Source organism: Chiloscyllium punctatum, chromosome 10 (assembly GCF_047496795.1).
Source record: "Chiloscyllium punctatum isolate Juve2018m chromosome 10, sChiPun1.3, whole genome shotgun sequence".
NCBI classification, from domain to species: Eukaryota; Metazoa; Chordata; class Chondrichthyes; order Orectolobiformes; family Hemiscylliidae; genus Chiloscyllium; species Chiloscyllium punctatum.
Genome location: NC_092748.1, coordinates 8,784,029 through 8,811,267, shown reverse-complemented (window position 1 = coordinate 8,811,267; position 27,239 = coordinate 8,784,029). Strand labels below are relative to the sequence as shown.

At 43.2% G+C, this 27,239-nt stretch overlaps 1 protein-coding gene across 1 annotated transcript in view; it reads left to right on the top strand.

Annotated features, from left to right (window-relative positions):
• The window catches only part of LOC140481872 (protein mono-ADP-ribosyltransferase PARP12-like), a 42,049-nt gene continuing 14,810 nt past the window's right edge, over positions 1 to 27,239 (top strand). The window contains exons 1-6 of the mRNA XM_072578462.1: positions 1 to 415; positions 3,459 to 3,594; positions 7,478 to 7,736; positions 10,866 to 10,967; positions 13,454 to 13,577; positions 23,978 to 24,146. Coding sequence (XP_072434563.1) covers positions 84 to 415; positions 3,459 to 3,594; positions 7,478 to 7,736; positions 10,866 to 10,967; positions 13,454 to 13,577; positions 23,978 to 24,146 — 1,122 coding nt within the window. The 5' untranslated portion in view covers positions 1 to 83. The remainder of the gene's footprint in view (positions 416 to 3,458; positions 3,595 to 7,477; positions 7,737 to 10,865; positions 10,968 to 13,453; positions 13,578 to 23,977; positions 24,147 to 27,239) is intronic.

Sequence of the window (27,239 nt, the reverse complement as noted above, 5' to 3'; positions counted from 1 at the left end):
TGGTTTCAGTTTCGTTTCTGTGATCAGTTGTTGAAGTTGCCTCTCGTTTGAAACGACGGGCGAAGAAAATTCACGCGGGGGCAATGTCACAGCTGACTGTCACTGAATTCATCCTCAAGACCCTGTGCGCCAACCAGGGCTCGTCAGATTTTAACACCATTCTGGAGAAAGTTGCCAGTACTGGTTTTGGTATTTCTGGGGCGGACATGAACCAGGTCCTGTACAACACTCAGCACTTTGCTGTGGTAAAAGACTCAGGAGCCGCAGGTTCCAGCCGCTCTCTGGGCAGTTTGGTCATCGCTGTCACCTCAGTCAGACTGTGCAAGAACTACCCAAATCAGGACTGTGAGACCTGCAACAAACTGCACTTGTGCCGAAGGTTTGTCTATGATGATTGCAGACCAGCTAAAAACAAGTGAGTGAGAGTGGGCTCTTCTGGCTGAATAACTAATGTACTGTAATCCACTGTAAATCTCGGTCTGACATTATACAGGTAAAAACAAAGACTGCAGATGCTGGAAACCAAACACTGGATTAGTGGTGCTGGAAGAGCACAGCAGTTCAGGCAGCATCCAAGGAGAGCTGCCATTCTCAGTTCTCAGCTAACTCTGTGCTAATGTTTACGCAGTTAAACTGGTTTCTATGACTCTATAACCCGATGTGCGCAGACAATGGGTGGAGTCGAGAGTGTGGTGCTTGTTCAGCACAGCAGATTCCTGATGAAAGGCCTATACCTGAAACGTCGATTCTCTTGCTCCTCGGATGCTGCTTGACCTGCTGTGCTTTTCCAGCACCACACTCTCGATTCTAATCTCCAGCATCTGCAGACCTCACTTTCTCCCAAACATTGGGTGGCGTTTATTTTTGAGCTTGTACTCAAAGCCAGGATTTGTTGCATCATAGATTACTCAGTGCAGCTGGAGTCTGTTGAATCGGTGCTGATTTTCTCTGCAAAAGTAATCTATCTCTTCCCATTTCCCTGTGCTGTCTCTCTTTGGGTTCTTATCCAAACCCATGGAAAACTGGGTTTTCCATGAGCATCCAGCACACCCTCAGACAGTACATTCCAGACCCTGAATGAGGTTTGTCTCCTGTCATCATTGACTCTTTTGCAATTCACCTTTAAAATCTTCTCCCTCTGACTATCAGCATTCTCCCCAATGAAATTAATCTGTCTGCTCCATGTGGATTCCTTGTGAATTTTGAACATCTCTATCTGCTCTCAACCTTTTTTTATTAAAGTGAACAGTTCCAGCTTCTTCAATCCCCACTGAAGTCTTTCATACCTGGAACTGATCTTACAAAGTCTGTCGCATCTTTCCAATAGTTTGATGCCTAGAATTGGAACCCACAACTCCAGTTGAAGCTGAACTGGTGTTTTACAAATGTTCATGATAAGTTCCTTGCTTGTGTACTCCATAATTCTTGCTGGAAGCCTCTTGTCTCTTACTAGCCATGTTCTCACCCTCTTGTATCACCTTCAATGATTTGTACACTAATAATCCGAGGTCCGCCAGTCCCTGTCCTCACTTTAGAATTGACCCTTTCTTGTATTTTGTATTACCTTGCTTCATTCTTCCTATGAAAATATATCTATTTACAAATCCCTGTGTCCACCTGCCTATGCTTTCTTGAAGTCAATGACTAACCTTCTCACAGTTCACAATACTTCCAGGTTTGTTATCTCCAAGTGTTGACATCCATGCCCTGTATGCCCAAAGTCTAAGTCAATGTTGTTCCAAATATCAGTCACTAGCCCCATGTGTCTGATCAAGAATGGATCAACCATGATCCTCTTGAGTGGTGAAGCAGGCCCGAAGGCCGAATGGCCTACTCCTGTTTCTTATGATCTTAACCTGGATGTCGTGTTGCTGTTCTCATTCAGCTTCCCATGATGCACGAGGCAGATGGAACACATGCTTGCATCTGTTTCCATTGTTTTCCCTGGAATAGATTGCCAAGAGGCTGTAGCTTGATGGGGCACCTGTCAATGAACAGCACATGAGGAGACTCTCTCTCTCTCTCTCTCTTCCTCTCTATTACTGCTTACCATAGGTGAATGGGAAGGATTTACAGGTTGACCAACTGTTTGGCACTATTTGCAATGCAACTTCATTGACCTTCAAGCCAAGTTCAAGTCGGACTCCAACCTTGAGGCAGGGACACTGTTCTCTGCACCTCAAGACCCTTTCTTATTTCTGATTTATACTGGACCATCAAAATTGAGTCATTAACCCCGTGGCTGGGCATGTGGCATCAACCCTTCTGTTCATGTGGACTAAAATCCTGTTGTGCATTCATTATGAAAATGGTGAGATGAACAGCAGAGTGTGCAAATGCTTTTCTAAATTACTATGTGTTACTTCCTCGGTCACTGAGCAGAGGTAAATGTTTTGGAATATATCTGGAATGGTTGTGTGAAGGTACGTAAAATACTTGATGAAAGTGAATATGGAGCTCAGACTGTGCTGCACTAGTGATTGATCGCTGATTTCTGTGGACAACACTGGTCTGTTATTAATATGTATCAAGGCAAGCACACAACTGCAAACCTTCCACCATTACTCACTTTTCCCAGTCACCCAATCCGACTTCTTGTCCGTGCCACCACTGCCTTTTCTTGTGATTCCACGTATATCAACTTTGCTGATGTGTGGCAATTTATGGTGTGTCCTTTAGAAGTCCAGAGAAATCAAATTTAATCGGATTGCCCTCATTCATCCTTACTGTTACCCTACCAAAAAAAGCACAGTTGTGTTGATTTGTCATTATTTGCTTTTAGAAAGTCCATGCTGACCTTCCTTAATGTGAACAGGCCCAAGAAAAACATGAATTTTCTCCCAGAGTTTAGTATCTAAATGTTTTCTCACCATTGAGGTTATGCTGACCAGCTTTTAGTGACTAGGTTTATCTGGGTTGGCATGGTGACCCAGTGGTTAGCACTGCTGCCTCACAGCACCAGGGTCCCAGGTTCGATCCCAGCTTGGGCAACTGACTGTGTGGAATTTGCACATTCTCCCCATGTCTGCGTGGGTTTCCTCCAGGTGGTCTAGTTTCCTCCCACAGTCCAAAGATGCTAGGAGTTAGGTGCATTAGTCAGAGGGAAATGGATCTGGGTGGGTTACTCTCCAAAGGGTTGGTGTGGACTTGTTGGGCCGAAGGGCCTATTTCCATACTGTAGGTAACCTAATCTAATCCTGACACCTCTCTGTTTGAGCCACTCCTGGTGAAGCTCTGCTGTCAATACTTCCAACCTACAGCCCCCTCTCTCATATCCTACAGCTAGCAACCCAATCAGTGCAAGAAGGGGTAGGCCACAGATGCTGGCTTTACCAGCGATGCCCAACCTTCTAGCTGAATGTTTATAACACAAGTGTATTATGGGGCTGTGACTGTAACTCCATTATTGAACCAGCTAGGTTTTTATATGTTTTCTTAATATCCTTCATGTGTTTCAGAAAAGCCTGCACAAATTCTCATGACATCCTGTCTGCCCACAACGGTGCAATCTTGAGTAAGAATGGACTTCACAATCTGGATGTCAAAGAGTTGCGTCAGCTTCTGTTGCAGAATGATCCTACTCTAATGCCTGAGGTGAGATTTGAAAAGCAGCAAGAGACCGGGCTGGGACACTCATGAAACTTAATTATTTACATATTCGCCATAGAGCTAATAAATCAGCGATGCTTCCGCAAACTTTATCAGCAGATTAAAGTTTAACCGATACACAAATTTCACACTCATGCCAGCAAATTCCTCTTCTCAAGTAAAAGGGTTGGACTATTGTAAATCGCATGTTAGATCTCAGCTTCAGCTTTGGGTTCAATTGTCAGCACAGCACAAGGATGTCATAGCTCCAGCTAGAGAGGGGGAACAGAAGACTTGACAGAGTGGAACAAAACACGATAGACTTCAAATATCCAGGAATCACTGCAAAAAGTGGAGATTTTCTCCTTGGAGTAAGATGGTTAAAGAGGGCATTTGAAAGGTGTTTAAGTCATGAAGGGAGATTGATTGAGGGCAAGTGTTTCCAGTGACAGTAGGGTTAGTAACAAGAAGGGCTCTTGTGGTGCAATGGTATCGTCCCTACTCTCTGGACTGAGAGACCCAGGTTCAAGTCCCACCTGCTGTAGAGATTTGTAATGACATCTCTGAATAGGTTGGTTTTAAGAAAATAACATGAGCTGCTTGCGGACAGTTTTCAGACCCTGGGTGACTCAGTCAGTTGAGCATCTGACTTCTAATCTGAAAGTCTGAGCTTCAAGTCCCTATCTGGCTGCTGCTGTGGCCTCAATTTGTTCTTTTAGAGAGAGGTGAGCCCCACTAGGGATAGAGTTCTTTATCTCCCCCACCCACTCTGTTTTGATTTAGATTAGATTAGATTATTTACAGCGTGGAAACAGGCCCTTCGGCCCAACAAGTCCACACCGAAGCAAAACCCACCCGTTCCCCTACATTTACCCCTTCACCTAACACTACGGGCAATTTAGCATGGCCAATTCACCTGACCTGCACATCTTTGGACTATGGGAGGAAACTGGAGCACCCGGAGGAAACCCACGCAGACACGGGGAGAATGTGCAAACTCCACACAGTCAGTCGCCTGAGGCAGGAATTGAACCCGGGTCTCTGGCGCTGTGAGGCAGCAGTGTTAACCACTGAGCCACCGTGCCGCCCTATCTCGTTTGGATGAATAATAAAAGGGATGGACTAAGTAGATGTACAGAGGCTTGTTCCTCATGTGGGGGTAATCTAGAACATTAGACCTTTGATGGTCTGCTTTGCATGCATTGCTTTGCATGTAAATTATCAGTTGGAAAATCGGGGTGAGTTACTGGCGGTGGTTACTGGATGAAAAATGCCATGGGTGATTTGACGACAGGGACAAAAAAGTTGTTCAGTTTTGCGTGCGAGCAGCTATGGGTATGAAAATAAAATAAGCAGAAAAGAACGGCTGTTGCATGGTGGTAGTATCTCTACCTGTGGACCAGGAGCATGTGTTCAAATTCCGTCTGCTCCAGAGGTGTGTCATAACAACTCTAAACAGGTTGATTGGAAAATATCCAACTGGAGGAGACAGACTGGAGGTGGTTTAAGTTAATTGGCGTTTGATAAAGCAAAGTTAAAAAGCCAATGGAATCAAAGGCAGGTGAGTGTGACTGGCCCTCTCAGAGAATGGGCTGACTGGCCTCCTTTGTGCTTTTACCATTCTATAATTCTGTGCAAGGTAGGAATTTTCTTATGCACCGTCATCTTGTGGAATACATTTCTTGAAAGGCAGTGGATGTGAATTAACGGTGACTTTCTCAAAGGAATTGGATAAACTCTTGGAAAGGATACATTTGGGGCCAAGAGCATGAGGAGAGGGAATTTCAAAGATCTAGTCTAAGTATGAGGTTCTAATAACGTTGCTTTGTGCGTTGTGATTCCAGCCATGGTCCTAAAACCTGTCAAGCAATTTCTTTCTGCAGATTCTCTCCGTTACGGAGAGACCGAAGCCAATGTCCACAGCCATTGCCTGGGCTGGATTCAGCAGAGTCAAGATTAGAGTGGTGCTGGAAAAAGCATAGCAGGTCAAGCAGCATCCAAGGGGCAGAAAAATCAACGTTTCGGGCTTTTGCCTGAAACATCGATTTTCCTGCTCCTCGGATGCTGTCTGACCTGCTGTGCTTTTCCAGCGCCACTCCAAAATTGACTCTAATCTCCAGCATCTGCAGTAGCCACCTCTGCCCTGAGATTCAGCAGATGCAGCTTTACCTTGAAGGAACAGAATATTTGAGAGGAAAGATATTCTCATTTGTGGTCGAATCATAAAGAGCATTATGTAAATATTGTGCTGTGCTGTGACATATTTATTTATGTCACCTCTCAGAATGAACCACATTGCTAGTTTGAAACAGAAAATGGTCAGGACACTCTGCTTGCAGACAGGATGGGGAATATAGGATTCCCCTGGAATAAGATTGAGAGCTGAAAAATGTGTTGCTGGAAAAGCACAGCAGGTCAGGCAGCATCCAAGGAGCAGGAGAATCGACGTTTCGGGCATAAGCCCTTCTTCAGGCTATGCCCGAAACATCGATTCTCCTGCTCCTTGGATGCTGCCTGACCTGCTGCGCTTTTCCAGCAGCACATTTTTCAGCTCTGATCTCCAGCATCTGCAGTCCTCACTTTCTCCTATAAGATTGAGAGTTGTGTGGGGCGGGCTGAAGATCTTTTCCATCTCCATTGTTCGTACATTTGAATGGAAGAGGTTCTGAGTAGAAACTAGGTACTTCACAACAGTCAAAGGAGAGCTAATAATTCATAATTGTTCATTTTTTAAAAAAAAATTAAAACAAAATTACCCTGTCAAAGCTTTGTCACCTCCAGAATTGACCACCTTCTGTGAATTGAACCATCATCCAAAACTCTACTTGACTTAAGTCAAGCAAATTCCCCACTCCACGCCTCGTCCCAGTGCTCACTGATTTATATTGTTATCAGTCCAAAGCCTCATCTATCTCTGGACCCTCCTCCTAACCAACTACCCAACTGGCTTCCTGAGCAGTCCCAACTTTAACTGCTTCACCTTCAGCTTCCCATGCCCTTAGGTGAGGAGTTCCCTCCCTGCTGCTCTCTGCCTCCTCCTTTAATGCACTCAGTATCACCTATCTGTGACCAAGCTTTTCATCACCTGACCCAGTGTTCCCTTATGTGGCTCAGTGTCAAACACTGCTGTATCGTGAAGTATCTGGGGGCGTTTCATTCTGTTTCCTGGATGCTATGGAAATGTAAGTTGTTGTTGCTTTGCTTTAGGCCTTCCTGTCAGGATTGCAAGAACCGTCAATACTAAAGGCAGGAACTGTCAGGGATAGACAGTCTGGGTGTCCTGGACAGTGGACAAACATGAGATAAATTAATAGAAGAACAAAAAGAACAAAAGAGAAGTACAGTGCAGGAGCAGGCACTTTGGCCCACCAAGCCTCTGCTGATCGTCAAGCTCTAACTAAACTGCCCTTATTCGGTCTGTATCCTTCTATTCCCTCCCTGCTCATGTAACCATCCAGGTGCCTCTTAAATGTCATTAACATGCAGGTTTCCAGCAGCCGTTCTGGCAGTGCATTCCAGGTTCCTACCACTCCCAGCGTGAAAACCTTTTCTCGCACATCTCTCTTAAACTTCTCCCCCTCACCTGTGTCCCCTTATAATTGAAACGTCAACCCTGAGGAAAAGCCTGACTCTTCACCCTGTCTATGCCTCTAATAATGTTGTAGACCTCTATCAGATGTCCTGTCAGTGGCCATCTTCCCAGTGGGAAAAACCCTGGTCTTTTTACCCTTCCCTCATGGCCAAGGTCCTCGTGACCGGGCAACATCCTGGTGAACCTTCTTTGCACTCTCTCCATGTCCTTCTGGTAGTGTGATGACCAGAACTGCACACATTACTCTAAATGCGGCCTAACAAAGGTTTCATATTACAAATCATCTTGTCTCTTCAGGTCTGTGCCTTTTACAACAAAGGAGATGGTCCCTTTGGCTCTTGCCACTACAAACAGTCTTGCAAAAAGCTTCACATCTGCCTTCAGTTTATTCTGGACACCTGTCCACTGGGAAGCCAATGTTGGCGATCCCACAGCTTCTTGGAAAACCGGAATTTGCTGGAGAATCGTCGAATAAACATCGAACTGATCTGTGATCTGCCTTCCATATATCGTAACATCTGTGAAATCAGGAGAAGGGAGGCTGCCGGTGCCAAAGGTAAATCACAGCTCTAATTCGATCTGAAGCTCTACTTTGTTTAATTTGCTTCCCCCACATCCCCGCCCTGCTCTGCCCTGTGGCAACACCCTGACCTCGCAAGACCACAACCTGAATCCCAATGTAAACTGATGATTCAGTGGAACATTGGCTGGAGGTGGCTTTATTTGGTTGTGACACTAAACTGAGATCCCGTCTGCCGTATCAACGGGGCATTAGATATGTCATACGGCATTACTTATCGCCAGTGCTATAGCCAAGGCGCATCCATTCACCGAAGCTTACGATCAGATTGCTGGCTTTGTGGGATCTTTCTGTGCTCCATTTGACTGCTGCATTCTTATTTACAACTGTGCCCACACTTCAAAAATAATTAACTTGAGACTAAACGCGGTGGGCAGTATTTGGACAGTCTTTAGTGCATCGCCCAGCTTTTGATTGGACCATGTCTAGGGAGTGAGCAGGGCACTCATTTTCTATTCCTCCTTCCTTGACCTACTGAAAGTAATAAAATCTAGCCCCCATGTGGTGAGGTTTTACCTTGGAATGGTATAAGGGACGAGGGAATCCCTCTGTATTTGTTCAGGGGTTAGAGGTGTTACTGGGAATTTATTGCCTATCCCTAATTGACGTGGAGTCATGCAACATGGAAGAAGACCTTCGGTCCAACCAGTCCATGCCGACCATAATCCCAAACTAAACTAGTCCCGCCTGCCTGCCCTTGACCCAGATCCTTCCAAACCTTTCCTGTTCACGTACCTATCCAAATGTCTTTTAATTGTTGTAATCGTGCCCACATCCATCACTTCCTTGGGAAGTTCATTCCAAATGCGAACCACCCTCTGTGTTAAAAAAGTTGCCCCTCATGTCTTTTTTAAATCTCTCTCCTCTCACTTTAAAAATGTGCCCCCAGTTTTGAAATCCCCCATCACGGGAAAAGACAACTACCTTATGGGACCCAGGGATATAGTGAGGAAAGGCATCAATCTGAGGCTGCTGCAGTTGGGAACAGGAGCAAGTCAAACAGTCAGGGCAGGCAGGAACAAAGCAGAGAACAAGGTAAATTAAACGGCATTTATTTCAATGCAAGAGGCCTAACAGGGAAGGCAGATGAACTCAGGGCATGGTTAGGAACAAGGGACTGGGATATCATAGCAATTACAGAAACATGGCTCAGGGATGGGCAGGACTGGCAGCTTAATGTTCCAGGATACAAATGCTACAGGAAAGATAGAAAGGGGGGCAAGAGAGGAGGGAGAATAGCATTTTTGATAAGGGGTAACATTAAGGCTATACTTAGAGAGGATATTCCCAGGAATACATTGGTGCAAAGGGTGGTGTGTGTATGGAATGAACTGTCGGAGGGAGTGGTGAAGGCTGGTACAATTACAGCATTTAAAAGGCATCTGGATGGGTATATGAATAGGAAGGGTTTAGAGGGATATGGGCCGTGTGCTGGCAAATGGGACTAGATTGGGTTGGGATATCTGGTCGGCATGGACGGGTTGGGCCCGAAGGCTCTGTTTCCATTCTGTACATCTCTGTGGCTCTATGATTCTATCTGCACCCCTCATGATTTGATAAACTTCTAACACGTCACCTCTTAACCTCCTACGCTCCAGTGAAAAAAGTCCCACCCTATCCAGCCTTTCTTTATATTCAAACCTTCCATACCCGGCAACATCCTGGTAAATCTCTTCTGAACCCTCTCCAACTTCATAATAACAGGGCAACCAGAACTGGACGCAGTACTCCAGAAGAGGCCTCATCAATGTCCTGTAGAACCTGAACATTATTTCCCAACTCCTATGCACAAAGGACCGAGTAATGAAGGCAAACGTACTAAACACTATTTTAACCACCACGATACAAATTTCAAAGAATTATGTACCTGCACCCCAGGTCCCACTGTTCTACAACACTACCCAAGATCCTACCATTAATTGTATAAGCCTTACCCTTGTTTGTTGGACCTAAAGCAATATCTTGCATTTATCCAGATTGAACTCCATCTGCCATTTTCCAGCCCACTGACCCATTTGAACAAGATGCTTTTGTAATCTCAGAATACCTTCTTCACTGTCTACTATGTCACCAATTTTGGTGTCATCCACAAACTTACGAACCATGCCTTCTTTATTCTCATCTAAATCATTTCTATAAATGACAAACAAAAGAGGACCAGAAGCGAACCCTGTGGAACCGAACTGATGACAGACCACCAGCCTGAAAGAAAACCCACCATTCTCTGTCTGCAGCCATTATGCCAATTCAGGCTCACCCTGAACCCCACGTGACCTCGCTTTACTAATTAATCTATCATGCTGAACTTTATCAAAAACTTTACTCAAGTCTAAGGAAACAATGCCTACTGCTCTGCCATCATCAATCTTTTTGATGACTTCCTGAAAAAAGCCCCAACAAGTTTTTGAGACAGGAGTTTGCTCACATAAAACCATGCTGACTATCCTTAATCAATTTTTGCTTCTCTAAAGGTCCATAAATCCTCTGTTTTAGAACTACCTCCAACAATACACCCCCAGCCAAAGTCAGACTCACAGGTCTACAGTTCCCCAGTTTCTCCTTGCAACCTTTCGCAAACAAAGGTACAACATTAGCCACCCTCCAGTTGTCAGGCACCTCACCCTCACGGGTTTGTCATTCTTCGGTGAAGTGGTGAAACTGGAGTAGATGGGGTTGCACCTTTAGCATGAAAGGTTAAGGTTAGCTTTAATCGAGGTGTGCAAAATTGTGTAACACGATAAGTAAGGGGAACGGTCAGTAACCAGGTTGAATAGAAATGGCAAGAGAACCAGAGAGATTATTGAGTTGTTATCGTCTGAATTCCAAAGCCAGAAGGGGAGCTGGTTGTGAGCAGATTTGTTGTTAACTTACAAAAAGGAATTGATAAATAGTTAAAAAGGAATAACTTTGCAGAGTGTCGGGGGAGATCAAAGGAATTGGGCCATTTCATTAACTGTTAAACAGACAATGACACAACGGACAAAATGTCTTGTTTTTCTGTTGAATGAGTTTATGCAGTTACAGTTGTTACGTTCTGCATTAGTCAATGATTTTGTAGAGATATTACCAAAAAATGTAACTTGCGATCCTTGTATTTCATTCCAGTTAAGGGATCTTCACCCAGTTGCTCCCTCAGTGAACCCAACACTAATGTGGACAGTGAGGAGATCTGCTTGTTCTTCCTCAGGAAGCACTGTTCCTTCAAAGGTACTGAAACATCAGCTGTATATTGGTATTGGAAAGGGGAGTAGTTTCGAATGTTAAAGGTGACGTAAATCATAAGGGTTTGACATTGTGAGGAAAAGCCAGCAACTCAGTGCTAATGGAAAAGTTCCTTTGGTACCACTTCAAAGAAAAGCAGGAGAGTCTGTCCTACTGTCTCCCAACCAACTTCACTAAAAAGGTGAGACAGTCTTTATCTCAGTGCTTCTTGGATTCAATTTGGCTACCACACTTCCTGCGCTATTTTAGTGGCTACCACACTTCTTGCACTATTTTAGTGGCTACCACACTTCTTGCACTATTTTAGTGGCTACCACACTTCCTGTGCTATTTTAGTGGCTACCACACTTCCTGCGCTATTTTAGTGGCTACCACACTTCTTGCACTATTTTAGTGGCTACCACACTTCCTGTGCTATTTTAGTGGCTAGCACATTTCCTGCATATTTTAGTGGCTACCACGCTTCCTGCAATATTTTAGTGGCAACCCTTCAAAAAGTACTTCATTGGTTGTGAAACTTGGAAACTGGGAGCAGGAGTAGGCCATTTGACCCTTTAAACCTGCTCTGCTCTTCAATGCAATCATGGGTAATCAACCTAGTACCCTGTTCCCACTTTCTAATTTTGGCCCCTTTCAGTACACCCTAATTCAACTTCTCCTCAGCCTGCTCTGTTCCAAAGGAAACATCCCCACTCTATCCAATCTTTGCTCAAAGCGAAAGTTCTGTATCCCTGTCAATCCCCTGTCCACCCTCTGCTGTGCATTCACATCCTTTCAATGAAGTGGTGGCCAACATTATACACAGAACCCTAGCTGTGGTCTACTTAGTGTTTAGTTCTAGCATTACCTCCCTGCTCCCGTATTCCAGATTTTGGAAACTATCTCAAAAGCTATTTTGACCACCTGATCTACCTACCCTGTTATTCCAAGAATCTGTTACCATTCACTGCAAGGTCATTCTGTTCTGTTGTTCTAACTTGGAATGCTGCCATTTATTGTATGACCTCTCAACTCCTGAATTGATTTCCATTTGCTACTTTTCTGCCCACCTGACCAGCCCATTGACATCTTTCTGCAATCTACAGCTTTCTTCCTCACCGTTAACCTAGTGGCCAATGTTTTTATTGTCTGCAAACCCCTCAAGGATGGATCTGACATGTAAGTCTAAGTAATTGGCTCACAATGTATGCCAGAAATCACTCTGCACCTTCTGGACCCTGACTAAAAGGAACCTTCCTCAATTCCTAAAAGTACCCAGTGACCATAAATCTTTACTTTGGATCCCATGAGTCTTCTGGCCAGTCTGTCATGTGGGACCTTGTCAAAAAAACTAATTGCGTTAATTTTGCGACCTTCATAGATCCTTCTTGTTGCCTCTTTTTAAAAAAAATACCATCAAGTAAATCATACATGACAAATCAAGAGCGGTGAATTTGCTGCTTTCTAACAGTCAATTCATGCACCCTCTCAACATTTCTAATAATTTGCTCATGTCCAAGGTTCAGCTGACTGTCTGGTAGTTACTCGGTCTGTGCCTTCCTCCTTTGTCACCAACAGTTCAATTCTCCATGCATCTAGCACCATTCCTGCAGCCAGAGATAATGAGGTTAGATAAGTAGTCAACACTTGTGCGATATCCTCCCTTGCTACCTGCAGCAGTTTGGGATACATTTTGTTTGAGCTGAGTTGTTAATGTACTTTCAATGATACTCTATATCAAAAGATGCTCCACCCCCCCCCCCTCCATCAAAACATCCAGCTGTTTATCAAACAGTTCCAAGAATTTTGCTGGAATCCATTCCACATGTTGATTGTACTTTGTTTGAAGAACTCTCTGACATCAGTCCAAATTTCAGTTATTTTGACACTGCGCAGCCTCATCTGAAGGCCACAGTTTGGTCTGAAGTTATGTCCAGTACCTAGCTCTTCTATATCACCTTTGATGCTTTCCATTTGTACAAGGCACTCAATAACGATGCAACATTCATTGACCTTCCTTTGTGCTATGGATTGGCTTCCGTGGGCAGCTCCAAAATGTTCATGCAACCTCACAGAACAGAAGGAGACTTGCAGCGCAGTGGTAGTGTCCCTTCTTCTGGGGCAGAAGATCGGGGCTCAAGTTCCACTTGCCCTGGCGGTGTGTCATACTCGGCCTAGGGCCTGTTGCGATGCAGTGGTATTGTCCAAATCTGGGTTGGGAGGTCTGGGTTCAAGTCCCACTTACTCAAGACATGTGTACTAACATTTCTGAACAGGTTGATCAGAATATATCTGCACCAGAAGGAGGCCATTCAGCCCATCATTTCCCTGTGGCTCCTTGAAGAAGTTCACTGAAGTCTCAAGAGTCTGGCTGCGGCTGCGATGTTTTGACTAACATTACAAGCTTTGATCCAAGGGCATGAGGAAGGAATTTAGAGGGAACACCATCAAACTTCATTTGAAATTACCTCTTTTTTTTGTGATCAACACAGATCGATGTAAACTGGTGCACTTCAGGCTTCCTTATCGATGGCAGGTTTATGTGGAAGGATGGAAAGATCTCCCAGACATGGAGCAGATTGAAAAGGAATACTGTAATCCCCAATCCATAGGCAGGTAAACTTGATGTAGGCTAAGAGTTTACCTTTTCTGATCCAAGCTCCGGTTATTGGGTTTAATTTCCATCTTCGCCATGATCATAATGAACGGTGGCACTGGCTCGAAGGGCAGAATAGCCTACCCCTGCACCGATTGTCTATTGTCTTATTGATTGTAAAATCTTTATTTATCTTACAAGTGATGTTATGTATGTTCTTACTATAAAATGTCACACTATAGTTATATAGTGTTTTAATATGGCATTTACTATGTTCTTGCTGAAAAGAAAGGCATGTTTCTGAAGCTGTACTCGTCAGGACAAACATAAAAGCAAATTTCAAATGATCGCAGTAATGAAGACTGCATGGTGAAAGAGCTCAGGAAGCCAATGGTGTTCGATTTCTTTGTCTGTGCGATACCTCGGCCAACCAGAGTATAGCTGCCAACAAATTAAGCCCTTTTTCTCCTGTAGTGCAAATTGTTGTGATTGTTTGAAATTTGGCATTCTTGCATTTGTCCTGATGAGTGCAAGAGGGAAGATTTCAGGGACACATCTCTCTTTTCAGCGAGATTCTGGTTTTGTACAACTAGGTTTTGCCTTGGTCCCAGAAGGCCGTAGGGCTGCTCTCTCATTAGACAGAGTGCGAGATAACTGGTGTTGGTTTAACCTGAGGGTCACCATACCTCAGGTGAGGGGAGAGGTCTCAAAGGATCTTCTAATTGTATAATGTTATAAAATGCTAAGTCATGGGGTTCAGCTAAGTTTCCATGTTATCAGTTTGTGATGTTAAGCAAATGTCATCTTTCGTGAGGTGTACATGTCAAAGTTTGATCTAAAACTCAGTGACTTTCCCTTCACTTCCTTACAATGAAGGCTAACAGTGTTTGGAGAGTTGGAAAAGTGCTTCGTAGCCACTGAACTTGCATCAGCCTTCACTATAGAGTCTGCAAGGAATATCCCAGAAATAGGTGTCAGTCAGGAAATGGAAGGGGAGCAGGAATTCATGAAAACTACAATCACCAGGCAAAGCTCACCATGGATAAATGATTGGCTAGTTAGCAGGAAATTGAGGAGGCATTAATGGGTTACTTTCTCGTTCGCACGGTGTACTGAGTGGTGTGTCACAGGGATCAGTACCTGGACTCTCAACATTTTTCCAATTTACACAAATGATTGGATGCAGGCACCAAAAGTGTAGTTGCTAAATTTGCTGCTGACACAAAAATAGGGAGTGCAGTAATTTGTGAAGAGGACATAACCCTTACCTTAACCTGAACGGATATAGATGGATAAATGAGTGGGCAACGATGAGAAATAGAGAGAAAATATGAAATTTTCCATTTTGACAGGAACCATACAAAAGAAGAATGTTATCTAAGCAGTGAGATATTGCAGAACTTTGGGATGTAGAGGAATCTGGGTGTCCTTGTGCATGAATCTCAAAAGGTTAATAGACACTAATGGCAAGTAAATAGGAGAAAAAATAAGTTGTTATCATGATGAGATTTCAGTTATGCAGGACACAGTGAGACTACACACTATAAACGGGCTAGGCTGCCATCAGGAAAACACTAGAGTCCATTGTAAAAAAATTTAATAGCAGAACACTTAAAATAGTGACGGGTTTGGACAGAATCAGCATAGATTTATAAAAGGGAAATCGTGCCTGACAAATCTATTGGAAATGTACAAGGATGTAACTAATAGATTTGATAAGGGTGAGCCAGCAGATATTGTTTATTTCAGCAAGGTCTGACAAGGTCTCACATAAGAGATTGGCATTTAAAATTCAAGTGCTTGGGGTTGGAGGTGGTTTACGGACATGGATTAGATTAGATTACATTACATTACAGTGTGGAAACAGGCCCATCGGCCCAACAAGTCCCACCGACCCGCCGAAGCACAACCCACCTATACCCCTACATTTACCCCTTACCTAACACTACGGGCAATTTAGCATGGCCAATTCACCTGACCTGCACATCTTTGGACTGTGGGAGGAAACTGGAGCACCCGGAGGAAACCCACGCAGACACGGGGAGAATGTGCAAACTCCACACAGTCAGTCGCCTGAGGCGGGAATTGAACCCGGGTCTCTGGCGCTGTGAGGCCGCAGTGCTAACCACTGTGCCGCCGTGCCGCCCACAAGATGGAGAACCAATTGGCAGAGAAGGCGGGTCATTTTCTGAGTGTCACCCAATGAATAGTGGGGGGTACCACAGGGAGCAGTGCTTGGACCCCAGCTATTCACAACATAGATTAATGATTTAGATGAGGGAACTACATGCAATGTCTCCAAGATTGCAGTTGGCAAGAAGGTCTGGTGCAAGGAGGATGCAGAGATGCTTCATGTTTGGACGGATTGAGTGAGTGGGCAAATGGTAGGTATAGCATAATGTGGTTAAATGTAAGTTTGTCCAATTTGATAGCAAAGACAATAAAGAGGATTATAATCTGAATGGTGGTAGATTGGGAAATAGGGACATGCAACGAGACCTGGGTGTCCTTGAAAAGTAAACATGCAGGTGCAAGAGGCTGTGAAGAAAGCAAATGGTATGTTGGCCTTTCATAACGAGAGGATTCAAGTACAGGAACAGGGATGTCTTGCTGCAATTGTGCGTTCACACCTGGAGCAGTGTGTGTGTAGCTTTGGTCTCTTTATCTGAGGACATTTGTTCTGGCAATGGAGAGAGTGCAATGTAAGTTTACTGGACTGATTCCTGGGATGACAGGACTGATGTAAGTGGAGAGACTTGGATCAGTTAGGACCATATTCACTGGAGTTTAAAAGAATGAGAATAAAATTCTAACAAGACTGTGCAGGGTAAATGCAGGAAGATGATCCCAGTAACCAGGACTGTCAGTTTACGGATACGAGGTAAGACTGGGATGAGAAGAAGTTTCTTCATCCAGAGAGTGGGGGAGTTCTCTGCCACGGACTTCGGTTGAGGCTGTAATATCGAATATTTTCATAAAGAAGTTAAATATAATTCTTAGGACTAAAAGGATCAAAGGGTATGGGGACAAAGCAAGAACAGATTACTGGGTTGGATGATCAGCCATCATTATATTGAACGGCAGAGTAGACTCGAAGGGCTGAATGGCCTACTTATGCTGCTGTTTTCTGTATTGCTATCCAATGTACTGTGTAGAGTACTGTCACTTTAGTCAGGAAGGACGTTCTTCCAATGGAAACAGCTCAAAGAGGATTGAGTGGACTAATCCCTGGAATGGGCAGTATTTGTCTCATGTGGAAAGGTTAAACAGGCTGGTGTATATCTCTGGAGCTTAGAAGAAGAAGACACACTTAAGTTTCTGAGAGGTATTTAAATGGTGGATGTGGAAAGGATGTTTCATGTTGGGGGAGAATCTAGAACAAGAGATCATTGTCTACGAATAAGGGCTCCCCATTTGAGACAATGATGGGGGGAACCAAAAAAGAGAAAATGCTGGAAAATCTCAGCAGGTCTGGCAGCATCTGTAAGGAGAGAAAAGAGCTGACGTTTCGAGTCTAACTGACCCTTTGTCAAAGCCAGACAAAACTTTTACAAAGGGTCAGTTAGACTCGAAACGTCAGCTCTTTTCTCTCCTGACAGATGCTGCCAGACTTGCTGAGATTTTCCAGCATTTTCTCTTTTTTGGTTTCAGATTCCAGCATCTGCAGTAATTTGCTTTTATCCAATGATGGGGGTGGGGGGGGGGTGGGGTGGGGGGTGGGGGGTGGGGGGGTTCTTTTCCTCGTAGAAGGTTATGTGTCTTTGGAATGCTGCTCCTGAAATTGTGTTGAAAGCAACGTCCTTGAATATTTTAAAGGCAAAGATTGATAAGAGTTTTGATAAACAAGAGTGTGAAAGATTATCGGGGTAGGCAGGAATGTGGCATCATGAGGTCACTCATGATCTTACTGATATGGAGATGCCAGTGTGGGACTGGGGCGGACAGAGGTTACACGGCTTTAGTCCAACAGGTTTATTTAAAGCCACAAGCTTTCGGAGTGATGCTGATTCATCAGGTGAAGGATCTTATTGAATGGGGAAGGGGACTACTGCTGTTCCTAGTTCATTGACCTGCTTGTGTGAGCTGGTCCTGAGGTGGAAGTGTGGCCGCAGAGCCACAGCTGACAAGGGGGAAGAGTGTTCTTCCTTGAATCTAATAAGATTCCCAACAGCCCAAAGCAGTGGAAATGGTGATGTGGATGTTTAGAACTCAATGCAAGACACAGCCAGTGTGTGGAATGGTTCCCAATTGTGCTCCAGGAGAATCAGAGTTCCATCCAGGAAGTCACCAAAGGGAGAATTCTGAACTTCTATTGCATTCCTTGTTTCAGAGTTCAAACACCAGGTTGTTGCTAGGTGGGGAGGTGCTTGTCTCTTTGCTATCACCAAGGCAACCAAAGGCTTACCTTACAGTTTGTTTACTGAAGGCAGCATGTTTGATATGATATTGGTGTTATGCATGCTATTGTACTAAGTGGCCTAATCCTTCATTTGTCACCTTAGTATTAACTGCTAAATTGTCACAACTTCTGTATGTGTCAATCCTACTGCTTACTCTCATGATGTCAGCAGTCAGACCAACACACACACTGAGAAGAGATGGTCATTAATCCCTTAAACCTACTCTGCCTTTCAATAACCTGCTTGATCCTGCCTGCCCCTTTATGTTCCTGGTTAGTCAAGAGCCCATCTACCTTAAAGATATTCAATGAGTTTGTCTCTCCTATTGTCTGGGGAAGAGACTTCCACAGACTCTCAAACCCTAGAGAGAGAAAATAAAATATCCTGTGGGATATTTCAAACATTACTTTTAAACTGTAATTCCTAGTTTTAGTCTCTTCCATGAGGGCAAGCATCCTTGCAACATCCACTTGGTCAAATCTCTTCAGGATCTTGTATGTTTCAATAAGATCACCTCGCATTTTTTTAACTTTAGTGAATACAAGTACGGCCTGTCCAACCTTTCCTGATAAGATGACCCCTTCATCCCACAAATCAGTCAAGTTAACCTTCTCTGAACAGCTTCAAATATAATTATGTCCTTTCTTAAATGAGGAAGCCAATACTGAACACAGTACTCTAGACGTGGTCTCACCAGTGTTCTATACACCCACAGCAAAACTTACCAATTTTTTATATTCCATTCCATTTGCAATAAACAGCAACATTCCCATTGGTCTTTCCAATCATTCACTTGCTCTTGGCTAAGATGATAGTTCTGAAAAGCTTAATGTTGGAGGCTGCATTCTGCTCCACCCCAGTCTGTAGCTGATTAAGTACTTGGGTGGGAAAAGGCAAAGCATTTTCAGATCTTGCCAGCTGAAGACCTATATCCACACGCTTCCCAATGGTCTTACAAACTGTGTGCATTGTATCTTCTCCCTGATCACTGTTGTGCAATCAACAGCATTCTGTTCAGATGCACTTCTGGTTTTCCTGCACCACCTAGGTCCTCAAACCTGCTCCAGGAAAAGGGGGTGACAGAAGCATAAACACAAGCTGGTATCGCGGCCCATGCAATAGCTGCATGCTTATGTTTTTGTATCCGGATCTGTCTGAATCTCCAAGTTTTGCAATCCCACTCCATGTAAATAACCTGCTCCTTTTCCACTCTTCCTGACAAGTTCACACCTGCTCACATTACACTTCAGCTGCCAATTGTTTTGCCCATTCGGCTCAGTGGTTAGCCCTGCTGTCTCACAGCTCCAGGGATCTGGGTTCGATTCCAGTCTCATGCAACTGTCCGTGTGGAGTTTGCACATTCTCCCCAAGTTTGCACCAGTTTCCCCCGGGTGCTCTGGTTTCTTCCCATTGACCAGAGATGTGTAGTGTAGGTGAATTAGCTGTGTTAAATTGCCCATAGTGTTCAGGGATGCATTAGTCAGGGGCAATGTAGGGTAATAGGGTAGGGGATTGGGTGAGGGTGGGATACTCTTCGGAGGGTCAGTGTGGACCTGTTGGGCCAAATGGCCTGTTTCCACACTATAGGGATTCTATGATTTCATCTATATCCTATTACAGACTCTTTAAGTCTTTTTCAACAACTTGCTCTCCTAACTATCTTTGACATCAGCAAATTTAGCAACATCCAGGTTATTTGATGTACTATAAATTGTAAATAGTTAAGGCTTTTCTGCACTTTTCTCGATATGTTTTGCCAACCTGAAAATGACCCGTTCACAACTGCTCTCTGTTTCCTGTCAGCTAATCAATCTTCTGTCCTTAATAATGCATTGTACTCTAAACAATGAACTCTTACTTTGTGTAGTCACCTTTGTGTAGTCGATGTGACACCTTAGTCAAATGCATTCTGGAAATCTAAGTACATCACACTGACAGGTTTCTCTTTATCCACACTGTTTGCTAAATCCTCAAAGAATTTCAACATATGAGACAAAGAGGTGACAACTTTCACAACCCCATGTTGTCTCTGCCTGATTGCATTCAGATTTTCCCTGAATGACCTTCTTGATGATAGGCTCCAGTATTTCTCTGGCAGATATTAAACTAACTGGCCTGCAGTTTCCTGCTTTCTGTCTCCTTCATTCTTGAATAGAGGAAATAAGATTGACTATTTCTCAAACCAATGAGAACTTTCTGGAATCTGGGGAGTTTTAGAAAATGAATGTCAATGCCAGCTGCTTCAATTTCTTGAGGATTCTTGGATACAGTCCATCAGGACCTCTGAACCTGTCAGCTTTCAGTTCACATAGTCTTTTTTTCAGTATCCTCCTCTTGGTGGCTGTAATTGTTTGAAGTTCCTCCTTGCCTTTCTTCTTTCTGATTTACATTTATTTCTGGGATATTATCATGATTGGATTCTTAATTCCAGATATACTATTGAATTCAAATTCTACTATCTGCTGTGGTGGGATTCAAACCCAAGTCCCCAGAGCATTACCTGGATCAACAGAACAGTGTTAATACCATCATATCACTAGGTGATTACCTCCCAACCGTATGCATGTGAGTGTGTATGTGTGTCATCTACAGCGAAAATAGATGCAAAACAAATTAATTCATCTGTCATCTGCTTATTTCCCATTATTAATTCACCAGATAAACTCTCAAAGTTTAAAGTTCAATTTACTTAATCTTCTTTTTAAATACCAATGATAGAGTGTAGAAACCTTTACCATCTGATTTTATGTTTTTCACTGGCTTTCTCTTGTACCGTTAATGTCTCCCTCCTTTATTATTCTTTTTTTCACTCTTAGCTGTTTTTATACTATTATTTTTCCATTTTTTATTCACCCTTCTAACTAATCTTTGCTGAGTGAGACACATTGTTTTCAATTTTCTTTCAATTTTTAACTTTCTTAATTAGCCACATTCTTCTCCAAGAAGTTTTCCTTCTCAAATGAATGTATTTCTGCTGAATGTTCCGGAATGTGTCTTTAAGTCTGTAGCTGATACAATGGCCGTCATTGTCGGCAATCCCTTGAATTTGAGGCTAATCAGCCTGAAATTCAAGTTAATTCTCGACCTGAAAGTCTTTGGGTACTTTGAGGAGGATGTCCCACTTGGTAGTGGGATATGCAGAACAGGATTTGCTTCCTTTTCTTTCCTCTTCTGCCACTTTTCTGCCCCATCACTAAGATGTTGGGACTCCATGTGCAGCACAGCTTTGATGGGCAACATGTCCCCATTTTGAATGTTTCCCTAAGCTCCTCCCAGTCACTAAAGTCAATGCTGCTTCATTTCGAAGATGTTATGTCACTACCATTTCAATTACCTTAATCACAGACACACACTCATAGACAGACACGCTCACGTTCTCATAGACACACACATACGCTGACACATTCTCGTATGCACTCTCACATTCACTCTCACACACATAAACAGAAACACACACTTTTATGTTCTCTCACACACATTCTCACACACTCACACATTCTCATACGCACACATTCTTATATGCATGCTCATGTTCCCTCTTGCGCACGAACAAACACACACACACACACACACACACACACACACACACACACACACACACACACACACACACACACACACACACACACACACACACACCCACAATTATGGTGTTAACACTGGACTGTTGATCCAGGTAATGCTCTGGGGACCTGGGTTTGCATCCCACCACAGCAGATAGTAGAATTTGAATTCAATAGTATATCTGGAATTAAGAATCTAATCATGACCATGAATCCATTGCCAATTGTCGGAAAAACCCATCTGGTTCACTCATGCCCTTTAAGGAAAGAAATTGCCATCCTGACCTGGTCTAGTCTACATGTGACTCCAGACCCATAACAATGTGGTTGACCTCTAACTGCCCTCTGGGCAATTGGGAATGCACAATAAATGCGGCATTGCCAGTGACACCACATCCCGTGAATGAATAAAGAAAAAAAACACACTCGTACATTCTCAGATGTACAAACATAGACACAAAATACAAACAGTGACACATGCACCCATTCTCTCACTCCCATGCTCTCTCTTATATGTGTGCATGGGGTCAGCCACACGTGCACTCTCACACACATCCTCACATAAACATACACAAGTAGAGAGACACACATTCTATTATCTTGAAGTGCAGTCAAACATTACAAGGAACCCCCTCCCCAGGGCTGCCTGTGTTTATCAACGTGCTCACCCAAACTCGACTTGCTTTGTGAGGAAAATGATGTAATAATTAGTTTCAATTGAAAATCATTTTATTTGTATCTGAGGGAGGTCTTTCGGCTTATTGTTCACGTGTTGGCTCCTTGAAAGAGTCATCCAATGAGTTGCTCTCCCTGCTCATTCCCTGTGGTATTGCAGTACAGAGGAACCTCGATTATCCGAATGAGATGAGCGGGCACTATTTCGTTTGGATAATTGATTATTCAGATAATTGATTTGGCCTTAAATAAGGAAAGTCATACTGATCTAATGCTGTGCTTGACCAGAGAATTTGTTTAAATCTATAACTTTAATGAATCCAATATTTAAACAAACTGATCTTTAAATTCTGCAAATTACAGGTTAACCTGAGAAAGATTAAACCCTTACCATCACATAAATACTGTACTGTGTATGAAATGCCAATCAGCTTCGACAATCACAAGAGCATTTGTCAGTTTCCGGGAACTCAACCTCACGATAGAAAGACAGAAACACAACCTTACACGTGCGTTTAGTTTTCGTCCATTTTTTTTTCGTGAACAGCCTGGTAAAGTGATGGGAATACCCTGTAAAACACTGCAAAGGGCTGTGTAACAACCCTAACCTAAAAAAATCCCGTCGCTGCTGCTTGAGCTGCTTGTGTTTGTTTTTGCCAGGATTTTCACATGTTCTTCAGTACAAGTAAATCAATTACACTTACCTCTTTGATGTAACATCTTTACGGGACCTTGAAACCTCCTTTGGATAATCCGACATTCGGAAAATCAATATTTGGATAATCGAGGTTCCTCTGTATTTAGACAATTCCCTTACAAAGGTCCTGATTGAATTTGCTTTCCCGCACACTTCAGACCCAAGCTGTCCAGATGACAACATCCTGCTGTGTAAACCAAGTTACTCCCTCTGGGTTCTAACCTTACAAAGGCTAAGCAGTGCAAATTGTTTCCTCTGTATTTGTCCTTTTCTCAATTCTGTCTTGTTAACCAGTCTGAAAACATGGTCAGTCCCAGTTTAATGGAGTTGCATGCCTTTTAGTAGAAGGATAACTGAGTCCAAATCCCTCGTGGTTTCCTCATCCTCTTGCCAACTACTCAATGTCAGTGATCCAACAATGCTATCTAAAACAGACAAATCAATAAGGAGCCAACTAGACAGCTGATTACTTCGACTCATGTCATTTAATATCGTCATGGCTGATATCATTGCTGTTTGCATTAAAGGGGCCTTGATGTTCTGTGACTGCTTTCCATCTACACTCTCACTTCCTTCGGAGGATTGAACACATGGAGCATGGGGTGTCACACTACGAGGTGTTAGCTTTCAGTCATCCTCGGCTTTAGCTGCATCCATGCACTGGGGCTACTCATGAGTAGCTTAATATTTAGGCTGTGGCTGATTTCCATCCCAGCGTGAGGCTTTCTGTAATGATTTGGAGATGCTGGTGTCGGACTGGGGTGGACAAAGTTAAAAATCACCCAACACCAGGTTAGAGTCCAACAGGTTTAATTGGAAGCACTAACTTTCGGAGCACTGCTCCTTCATCAGGTGGTTGTGAAGTACTGTATACGATCTTATACTGATGAAGGAGCAGCGCTCCGAAAGCTAGTGCTTCCAAATAAACCTGTTGGACTATAACCTGGTGTTGTCTGGTTGTTAACTTTCTGGAATGTTTGTTTTGTGGTGCTGATACACAGTAATACCCAGAAGTATAACGTCCGATCAGAATTGACTTTATTCTTTAAATTACAACTGAGTTGTCTGTTTATTTTCTGAGGCAGAGCTGGGCCCCCAGCCATTAATTTCATGACCATGACCAGCAACTTGAACAAGGTGAGGCGTCTGTCCACCGTCTCGTCCGTCACCAAACCTCAGCACTACACCTTAACCACTGAATGGCTTTGGTACTGGCAGGCTAAGGCCGCAGAATGGATTGAATACGGCCAACAGGTGAGCTCCTGGTTTCCTGTATTGAATTACATAGACCATATCGAAAGAAACAGCTCATTTGTCCCGTCTGGTCCAGACTAGTCTATGTTAATGTTCTCTGCCAAATGACTTCAATATTGAATTGGATTTGTTAATGATCCTAGAGCTCTCTCCTCTAATATTGAACTCTCCTAGTGTGTGAGAACATTTCATCTCTCTTTACCCTATCAAATCCCTTCATAGTCCTAAAGAACTCTCTCAGGTCACCTCTCAGCCTGTTGCTTACAGATTTAAAAAAACTCTAGCCTGTTCAGTTTTTGCCAATAATTGTAACTTTTCTGTTCTTGTATTATCCATGTGAATCTTTGTTGTGCCTTCACCAGGGTTTCTGTTTCGTGTTGGTAATATGGAGATTATGTGACTCTCTACTTGCCTGGATGGGTGCAGCTTCTCTAGCCTGGCACCTGGGAAAAGCAGCCCGATTTATCAGCACTCCTTCTGCCTTCAGAACTATCCCCTCTCTCCACCACTAGTGCACAATAGCAGCACTACACAGTGCACTGCTGCAACTCACCAAGGCTGTTTTCAAACCTATGAGCTTTACAATTCAAAAAAAGACATTGAGACACTTTCACACACGATCCCAACTTGAACAAATATGACCATGCCTTCATTGCCACTCAGTCAAAGTTAAAGCCCTTCTTAATTATTACGGTCTGTAGTGATTCAAGGAGATGGGCTACCATCTACTCACAGCCCATCAATGGGTTGGCAAGAGATATTAGCCTTGTTGGTGATGGCACCTTATTGAAGGCTTTATGAACATCCAAATACACTATATCCTGGTTTCCTATGATCCATTTTACGAGTAAGATCCTCAGTAAACACTTGTCTGTTTCTAAAGAGAAAAGAAAGACCTGACTTTCACAAGCTTGGGACATCCAATGATATCCTTTTGAAGTTTAGTCACTGCAGTAATGGGTAGGAAATGTGGCAGCCAAATCTGTGCACAGCAAGCTCCCACAGAAGGCACTGCTGTAACACCCAGATAACCTGTTTCTGTAATGTTGATTGAAGGTTAGCCGGGGATAGCTCAAAAAGCAGAATATTGAAACCTGGAATACAAACCGATGAGGCTGAAGTTACTCACCAGGTCAGGTAGGGTCTGTGAAGGCTGCCAGACCTGCTGAGTAATCTTGACAAGGGATCTCGCCCTTGTTATTCTTAGAAATATAGCACGGGATCTTTTAAATTTGTCCAAGTAGATGGAGGCCTCAGTTTAACGAATCATTCAGAAGGTGGAATCACCAACATTGCAGTGCCCTCTCACTGAGTGTCTGATTTGAACTTTTGTGCTCAAGCCCTGGACTTAGGAGGACTTGAACCCAGAATTTTGCAATTCCAAAGCAAAATGCTCCCCACTGAGCCACGGAGTAAAGCCATTTCCTTCCTGGCCACAGCACAATATGCTTCTGCACTCACCAAATCGGCCCAGCAGCAGATGACTCTGCTGAATCATTTTATGACTTTTTTTAAAGTACTCTTTTGACTCAGTAATAGATCTTCTCATTGCCTGATGTCTCCAGGTTTCTGAAACTCCTTAACTTAAATAATGGGGTCAACTTATCCTACTTTCAGTGCTTAAAGGGAACTGTTTTAAAAGCTATTAAATTCCCAAGGATCATGACCAATACACCCACTATCTCATTTGCTCCCTTTTTTAAACCCTGGTGGTCAGGTCTGGGGAATTTGTCGTCATTTAGTCTTATTAAAAATCTATAGTACTATTGCTTTACTCAGACTGACATCTTTAAGTTCCTCATTGGTTACTCGTAAACTGCAGAATTGATTTAGCATCTTTTATCATGAAGAAGAAGAAGCAAGATTTTGTGTCAGCCATTTTACTGTTTCCCATTGTAACTTCACCTGTATCTGCCTCTGATTAGTACCTATTTATTTTCACTTACCTCACTTGCCTATTTATGTATCTATAGAAAATATAATAATTTTCCTTGTATTTTGTTAATTTACTGTCAAATTCACTGTTTATTCCTGATTTATTCTAAAATCTCCCCCAACCTCAGGTTTACTCCTCTTCCTGGTAGATTATACAACTTTGATCCAATACTGTTTTCACCCTCTTGTTAGTCATGGTTAGACAATTAAGGCCCTTTTCGTGCTCTAAAGGACCATACACTAGTGCCAAGATTTCAAATTGATTATTCTTTTTTTAAATACTCACCATTGCTTGTAAACTGTCATTTCTTCAAGTGTAGTTTCCGAATCAACATCAACGCTAACTCACCCCACAGATCAATATAATTTCCTTTCTTAGACTCTAATTTCAAACACTATTGATTCACTCTCAATCTTGATATCAGATTCTGTCACATAATAGTCAATTTTCCCTAGAAGCCCCTTTAGTACAAGTTTACAACCTTTCTCATCACACAATACTAAAGCAGCTTGCTCCACATTAGAAACAGGAATTGCTGGAGAAGCTCAGCAGGTCTGGCAGCATCTGTGGAGAGAAACCAGAGTTAGCGTGTTGGGTCCGGTGACCCTTCGTCAGAACTGATCAGTTTTGGGTTGTTCCATAGTTTGTTCCTCGATGTACTACTGCTCCAGAAAGCTACCTTGTACGAATGAACTCAACTGCTGTGTTATTCCTACAGATCTGGTTTGCTAATGAAGATTTAAGCTATTCCACGCCCCCACTGGCCCCACCCCCTATCCCCCACCCCTCCCATTCCCCCCCATCTCCAACTAATGCTTTTTGCCTCTTGCTGTGCCTTGGCTGCACCTGAGTGGCTTTGATTCTTCAGATGTTGAGCTAAGTCCTTCCTCTGTATGGTCTTTATTCCAATCTTTATTATCGCAGTTACCCATCCCTCCTTTTCCATTATGTTAATCTCTCCTAAAGTTAAGAAGCCGCGAATATTTAATTCACAAACCTTGATTTGATTTACTTTATTGTCACGTGTACTCTAGAATAGACGTACAGTGAAGAGTGTACAATGTCGCCACACATGGCACCATCCTAGGGACAAAGGTACCTAGGTACAGGTGGTAACATAAAGTAAAGCATTACAATTGTTTTTAGATTAGATTACT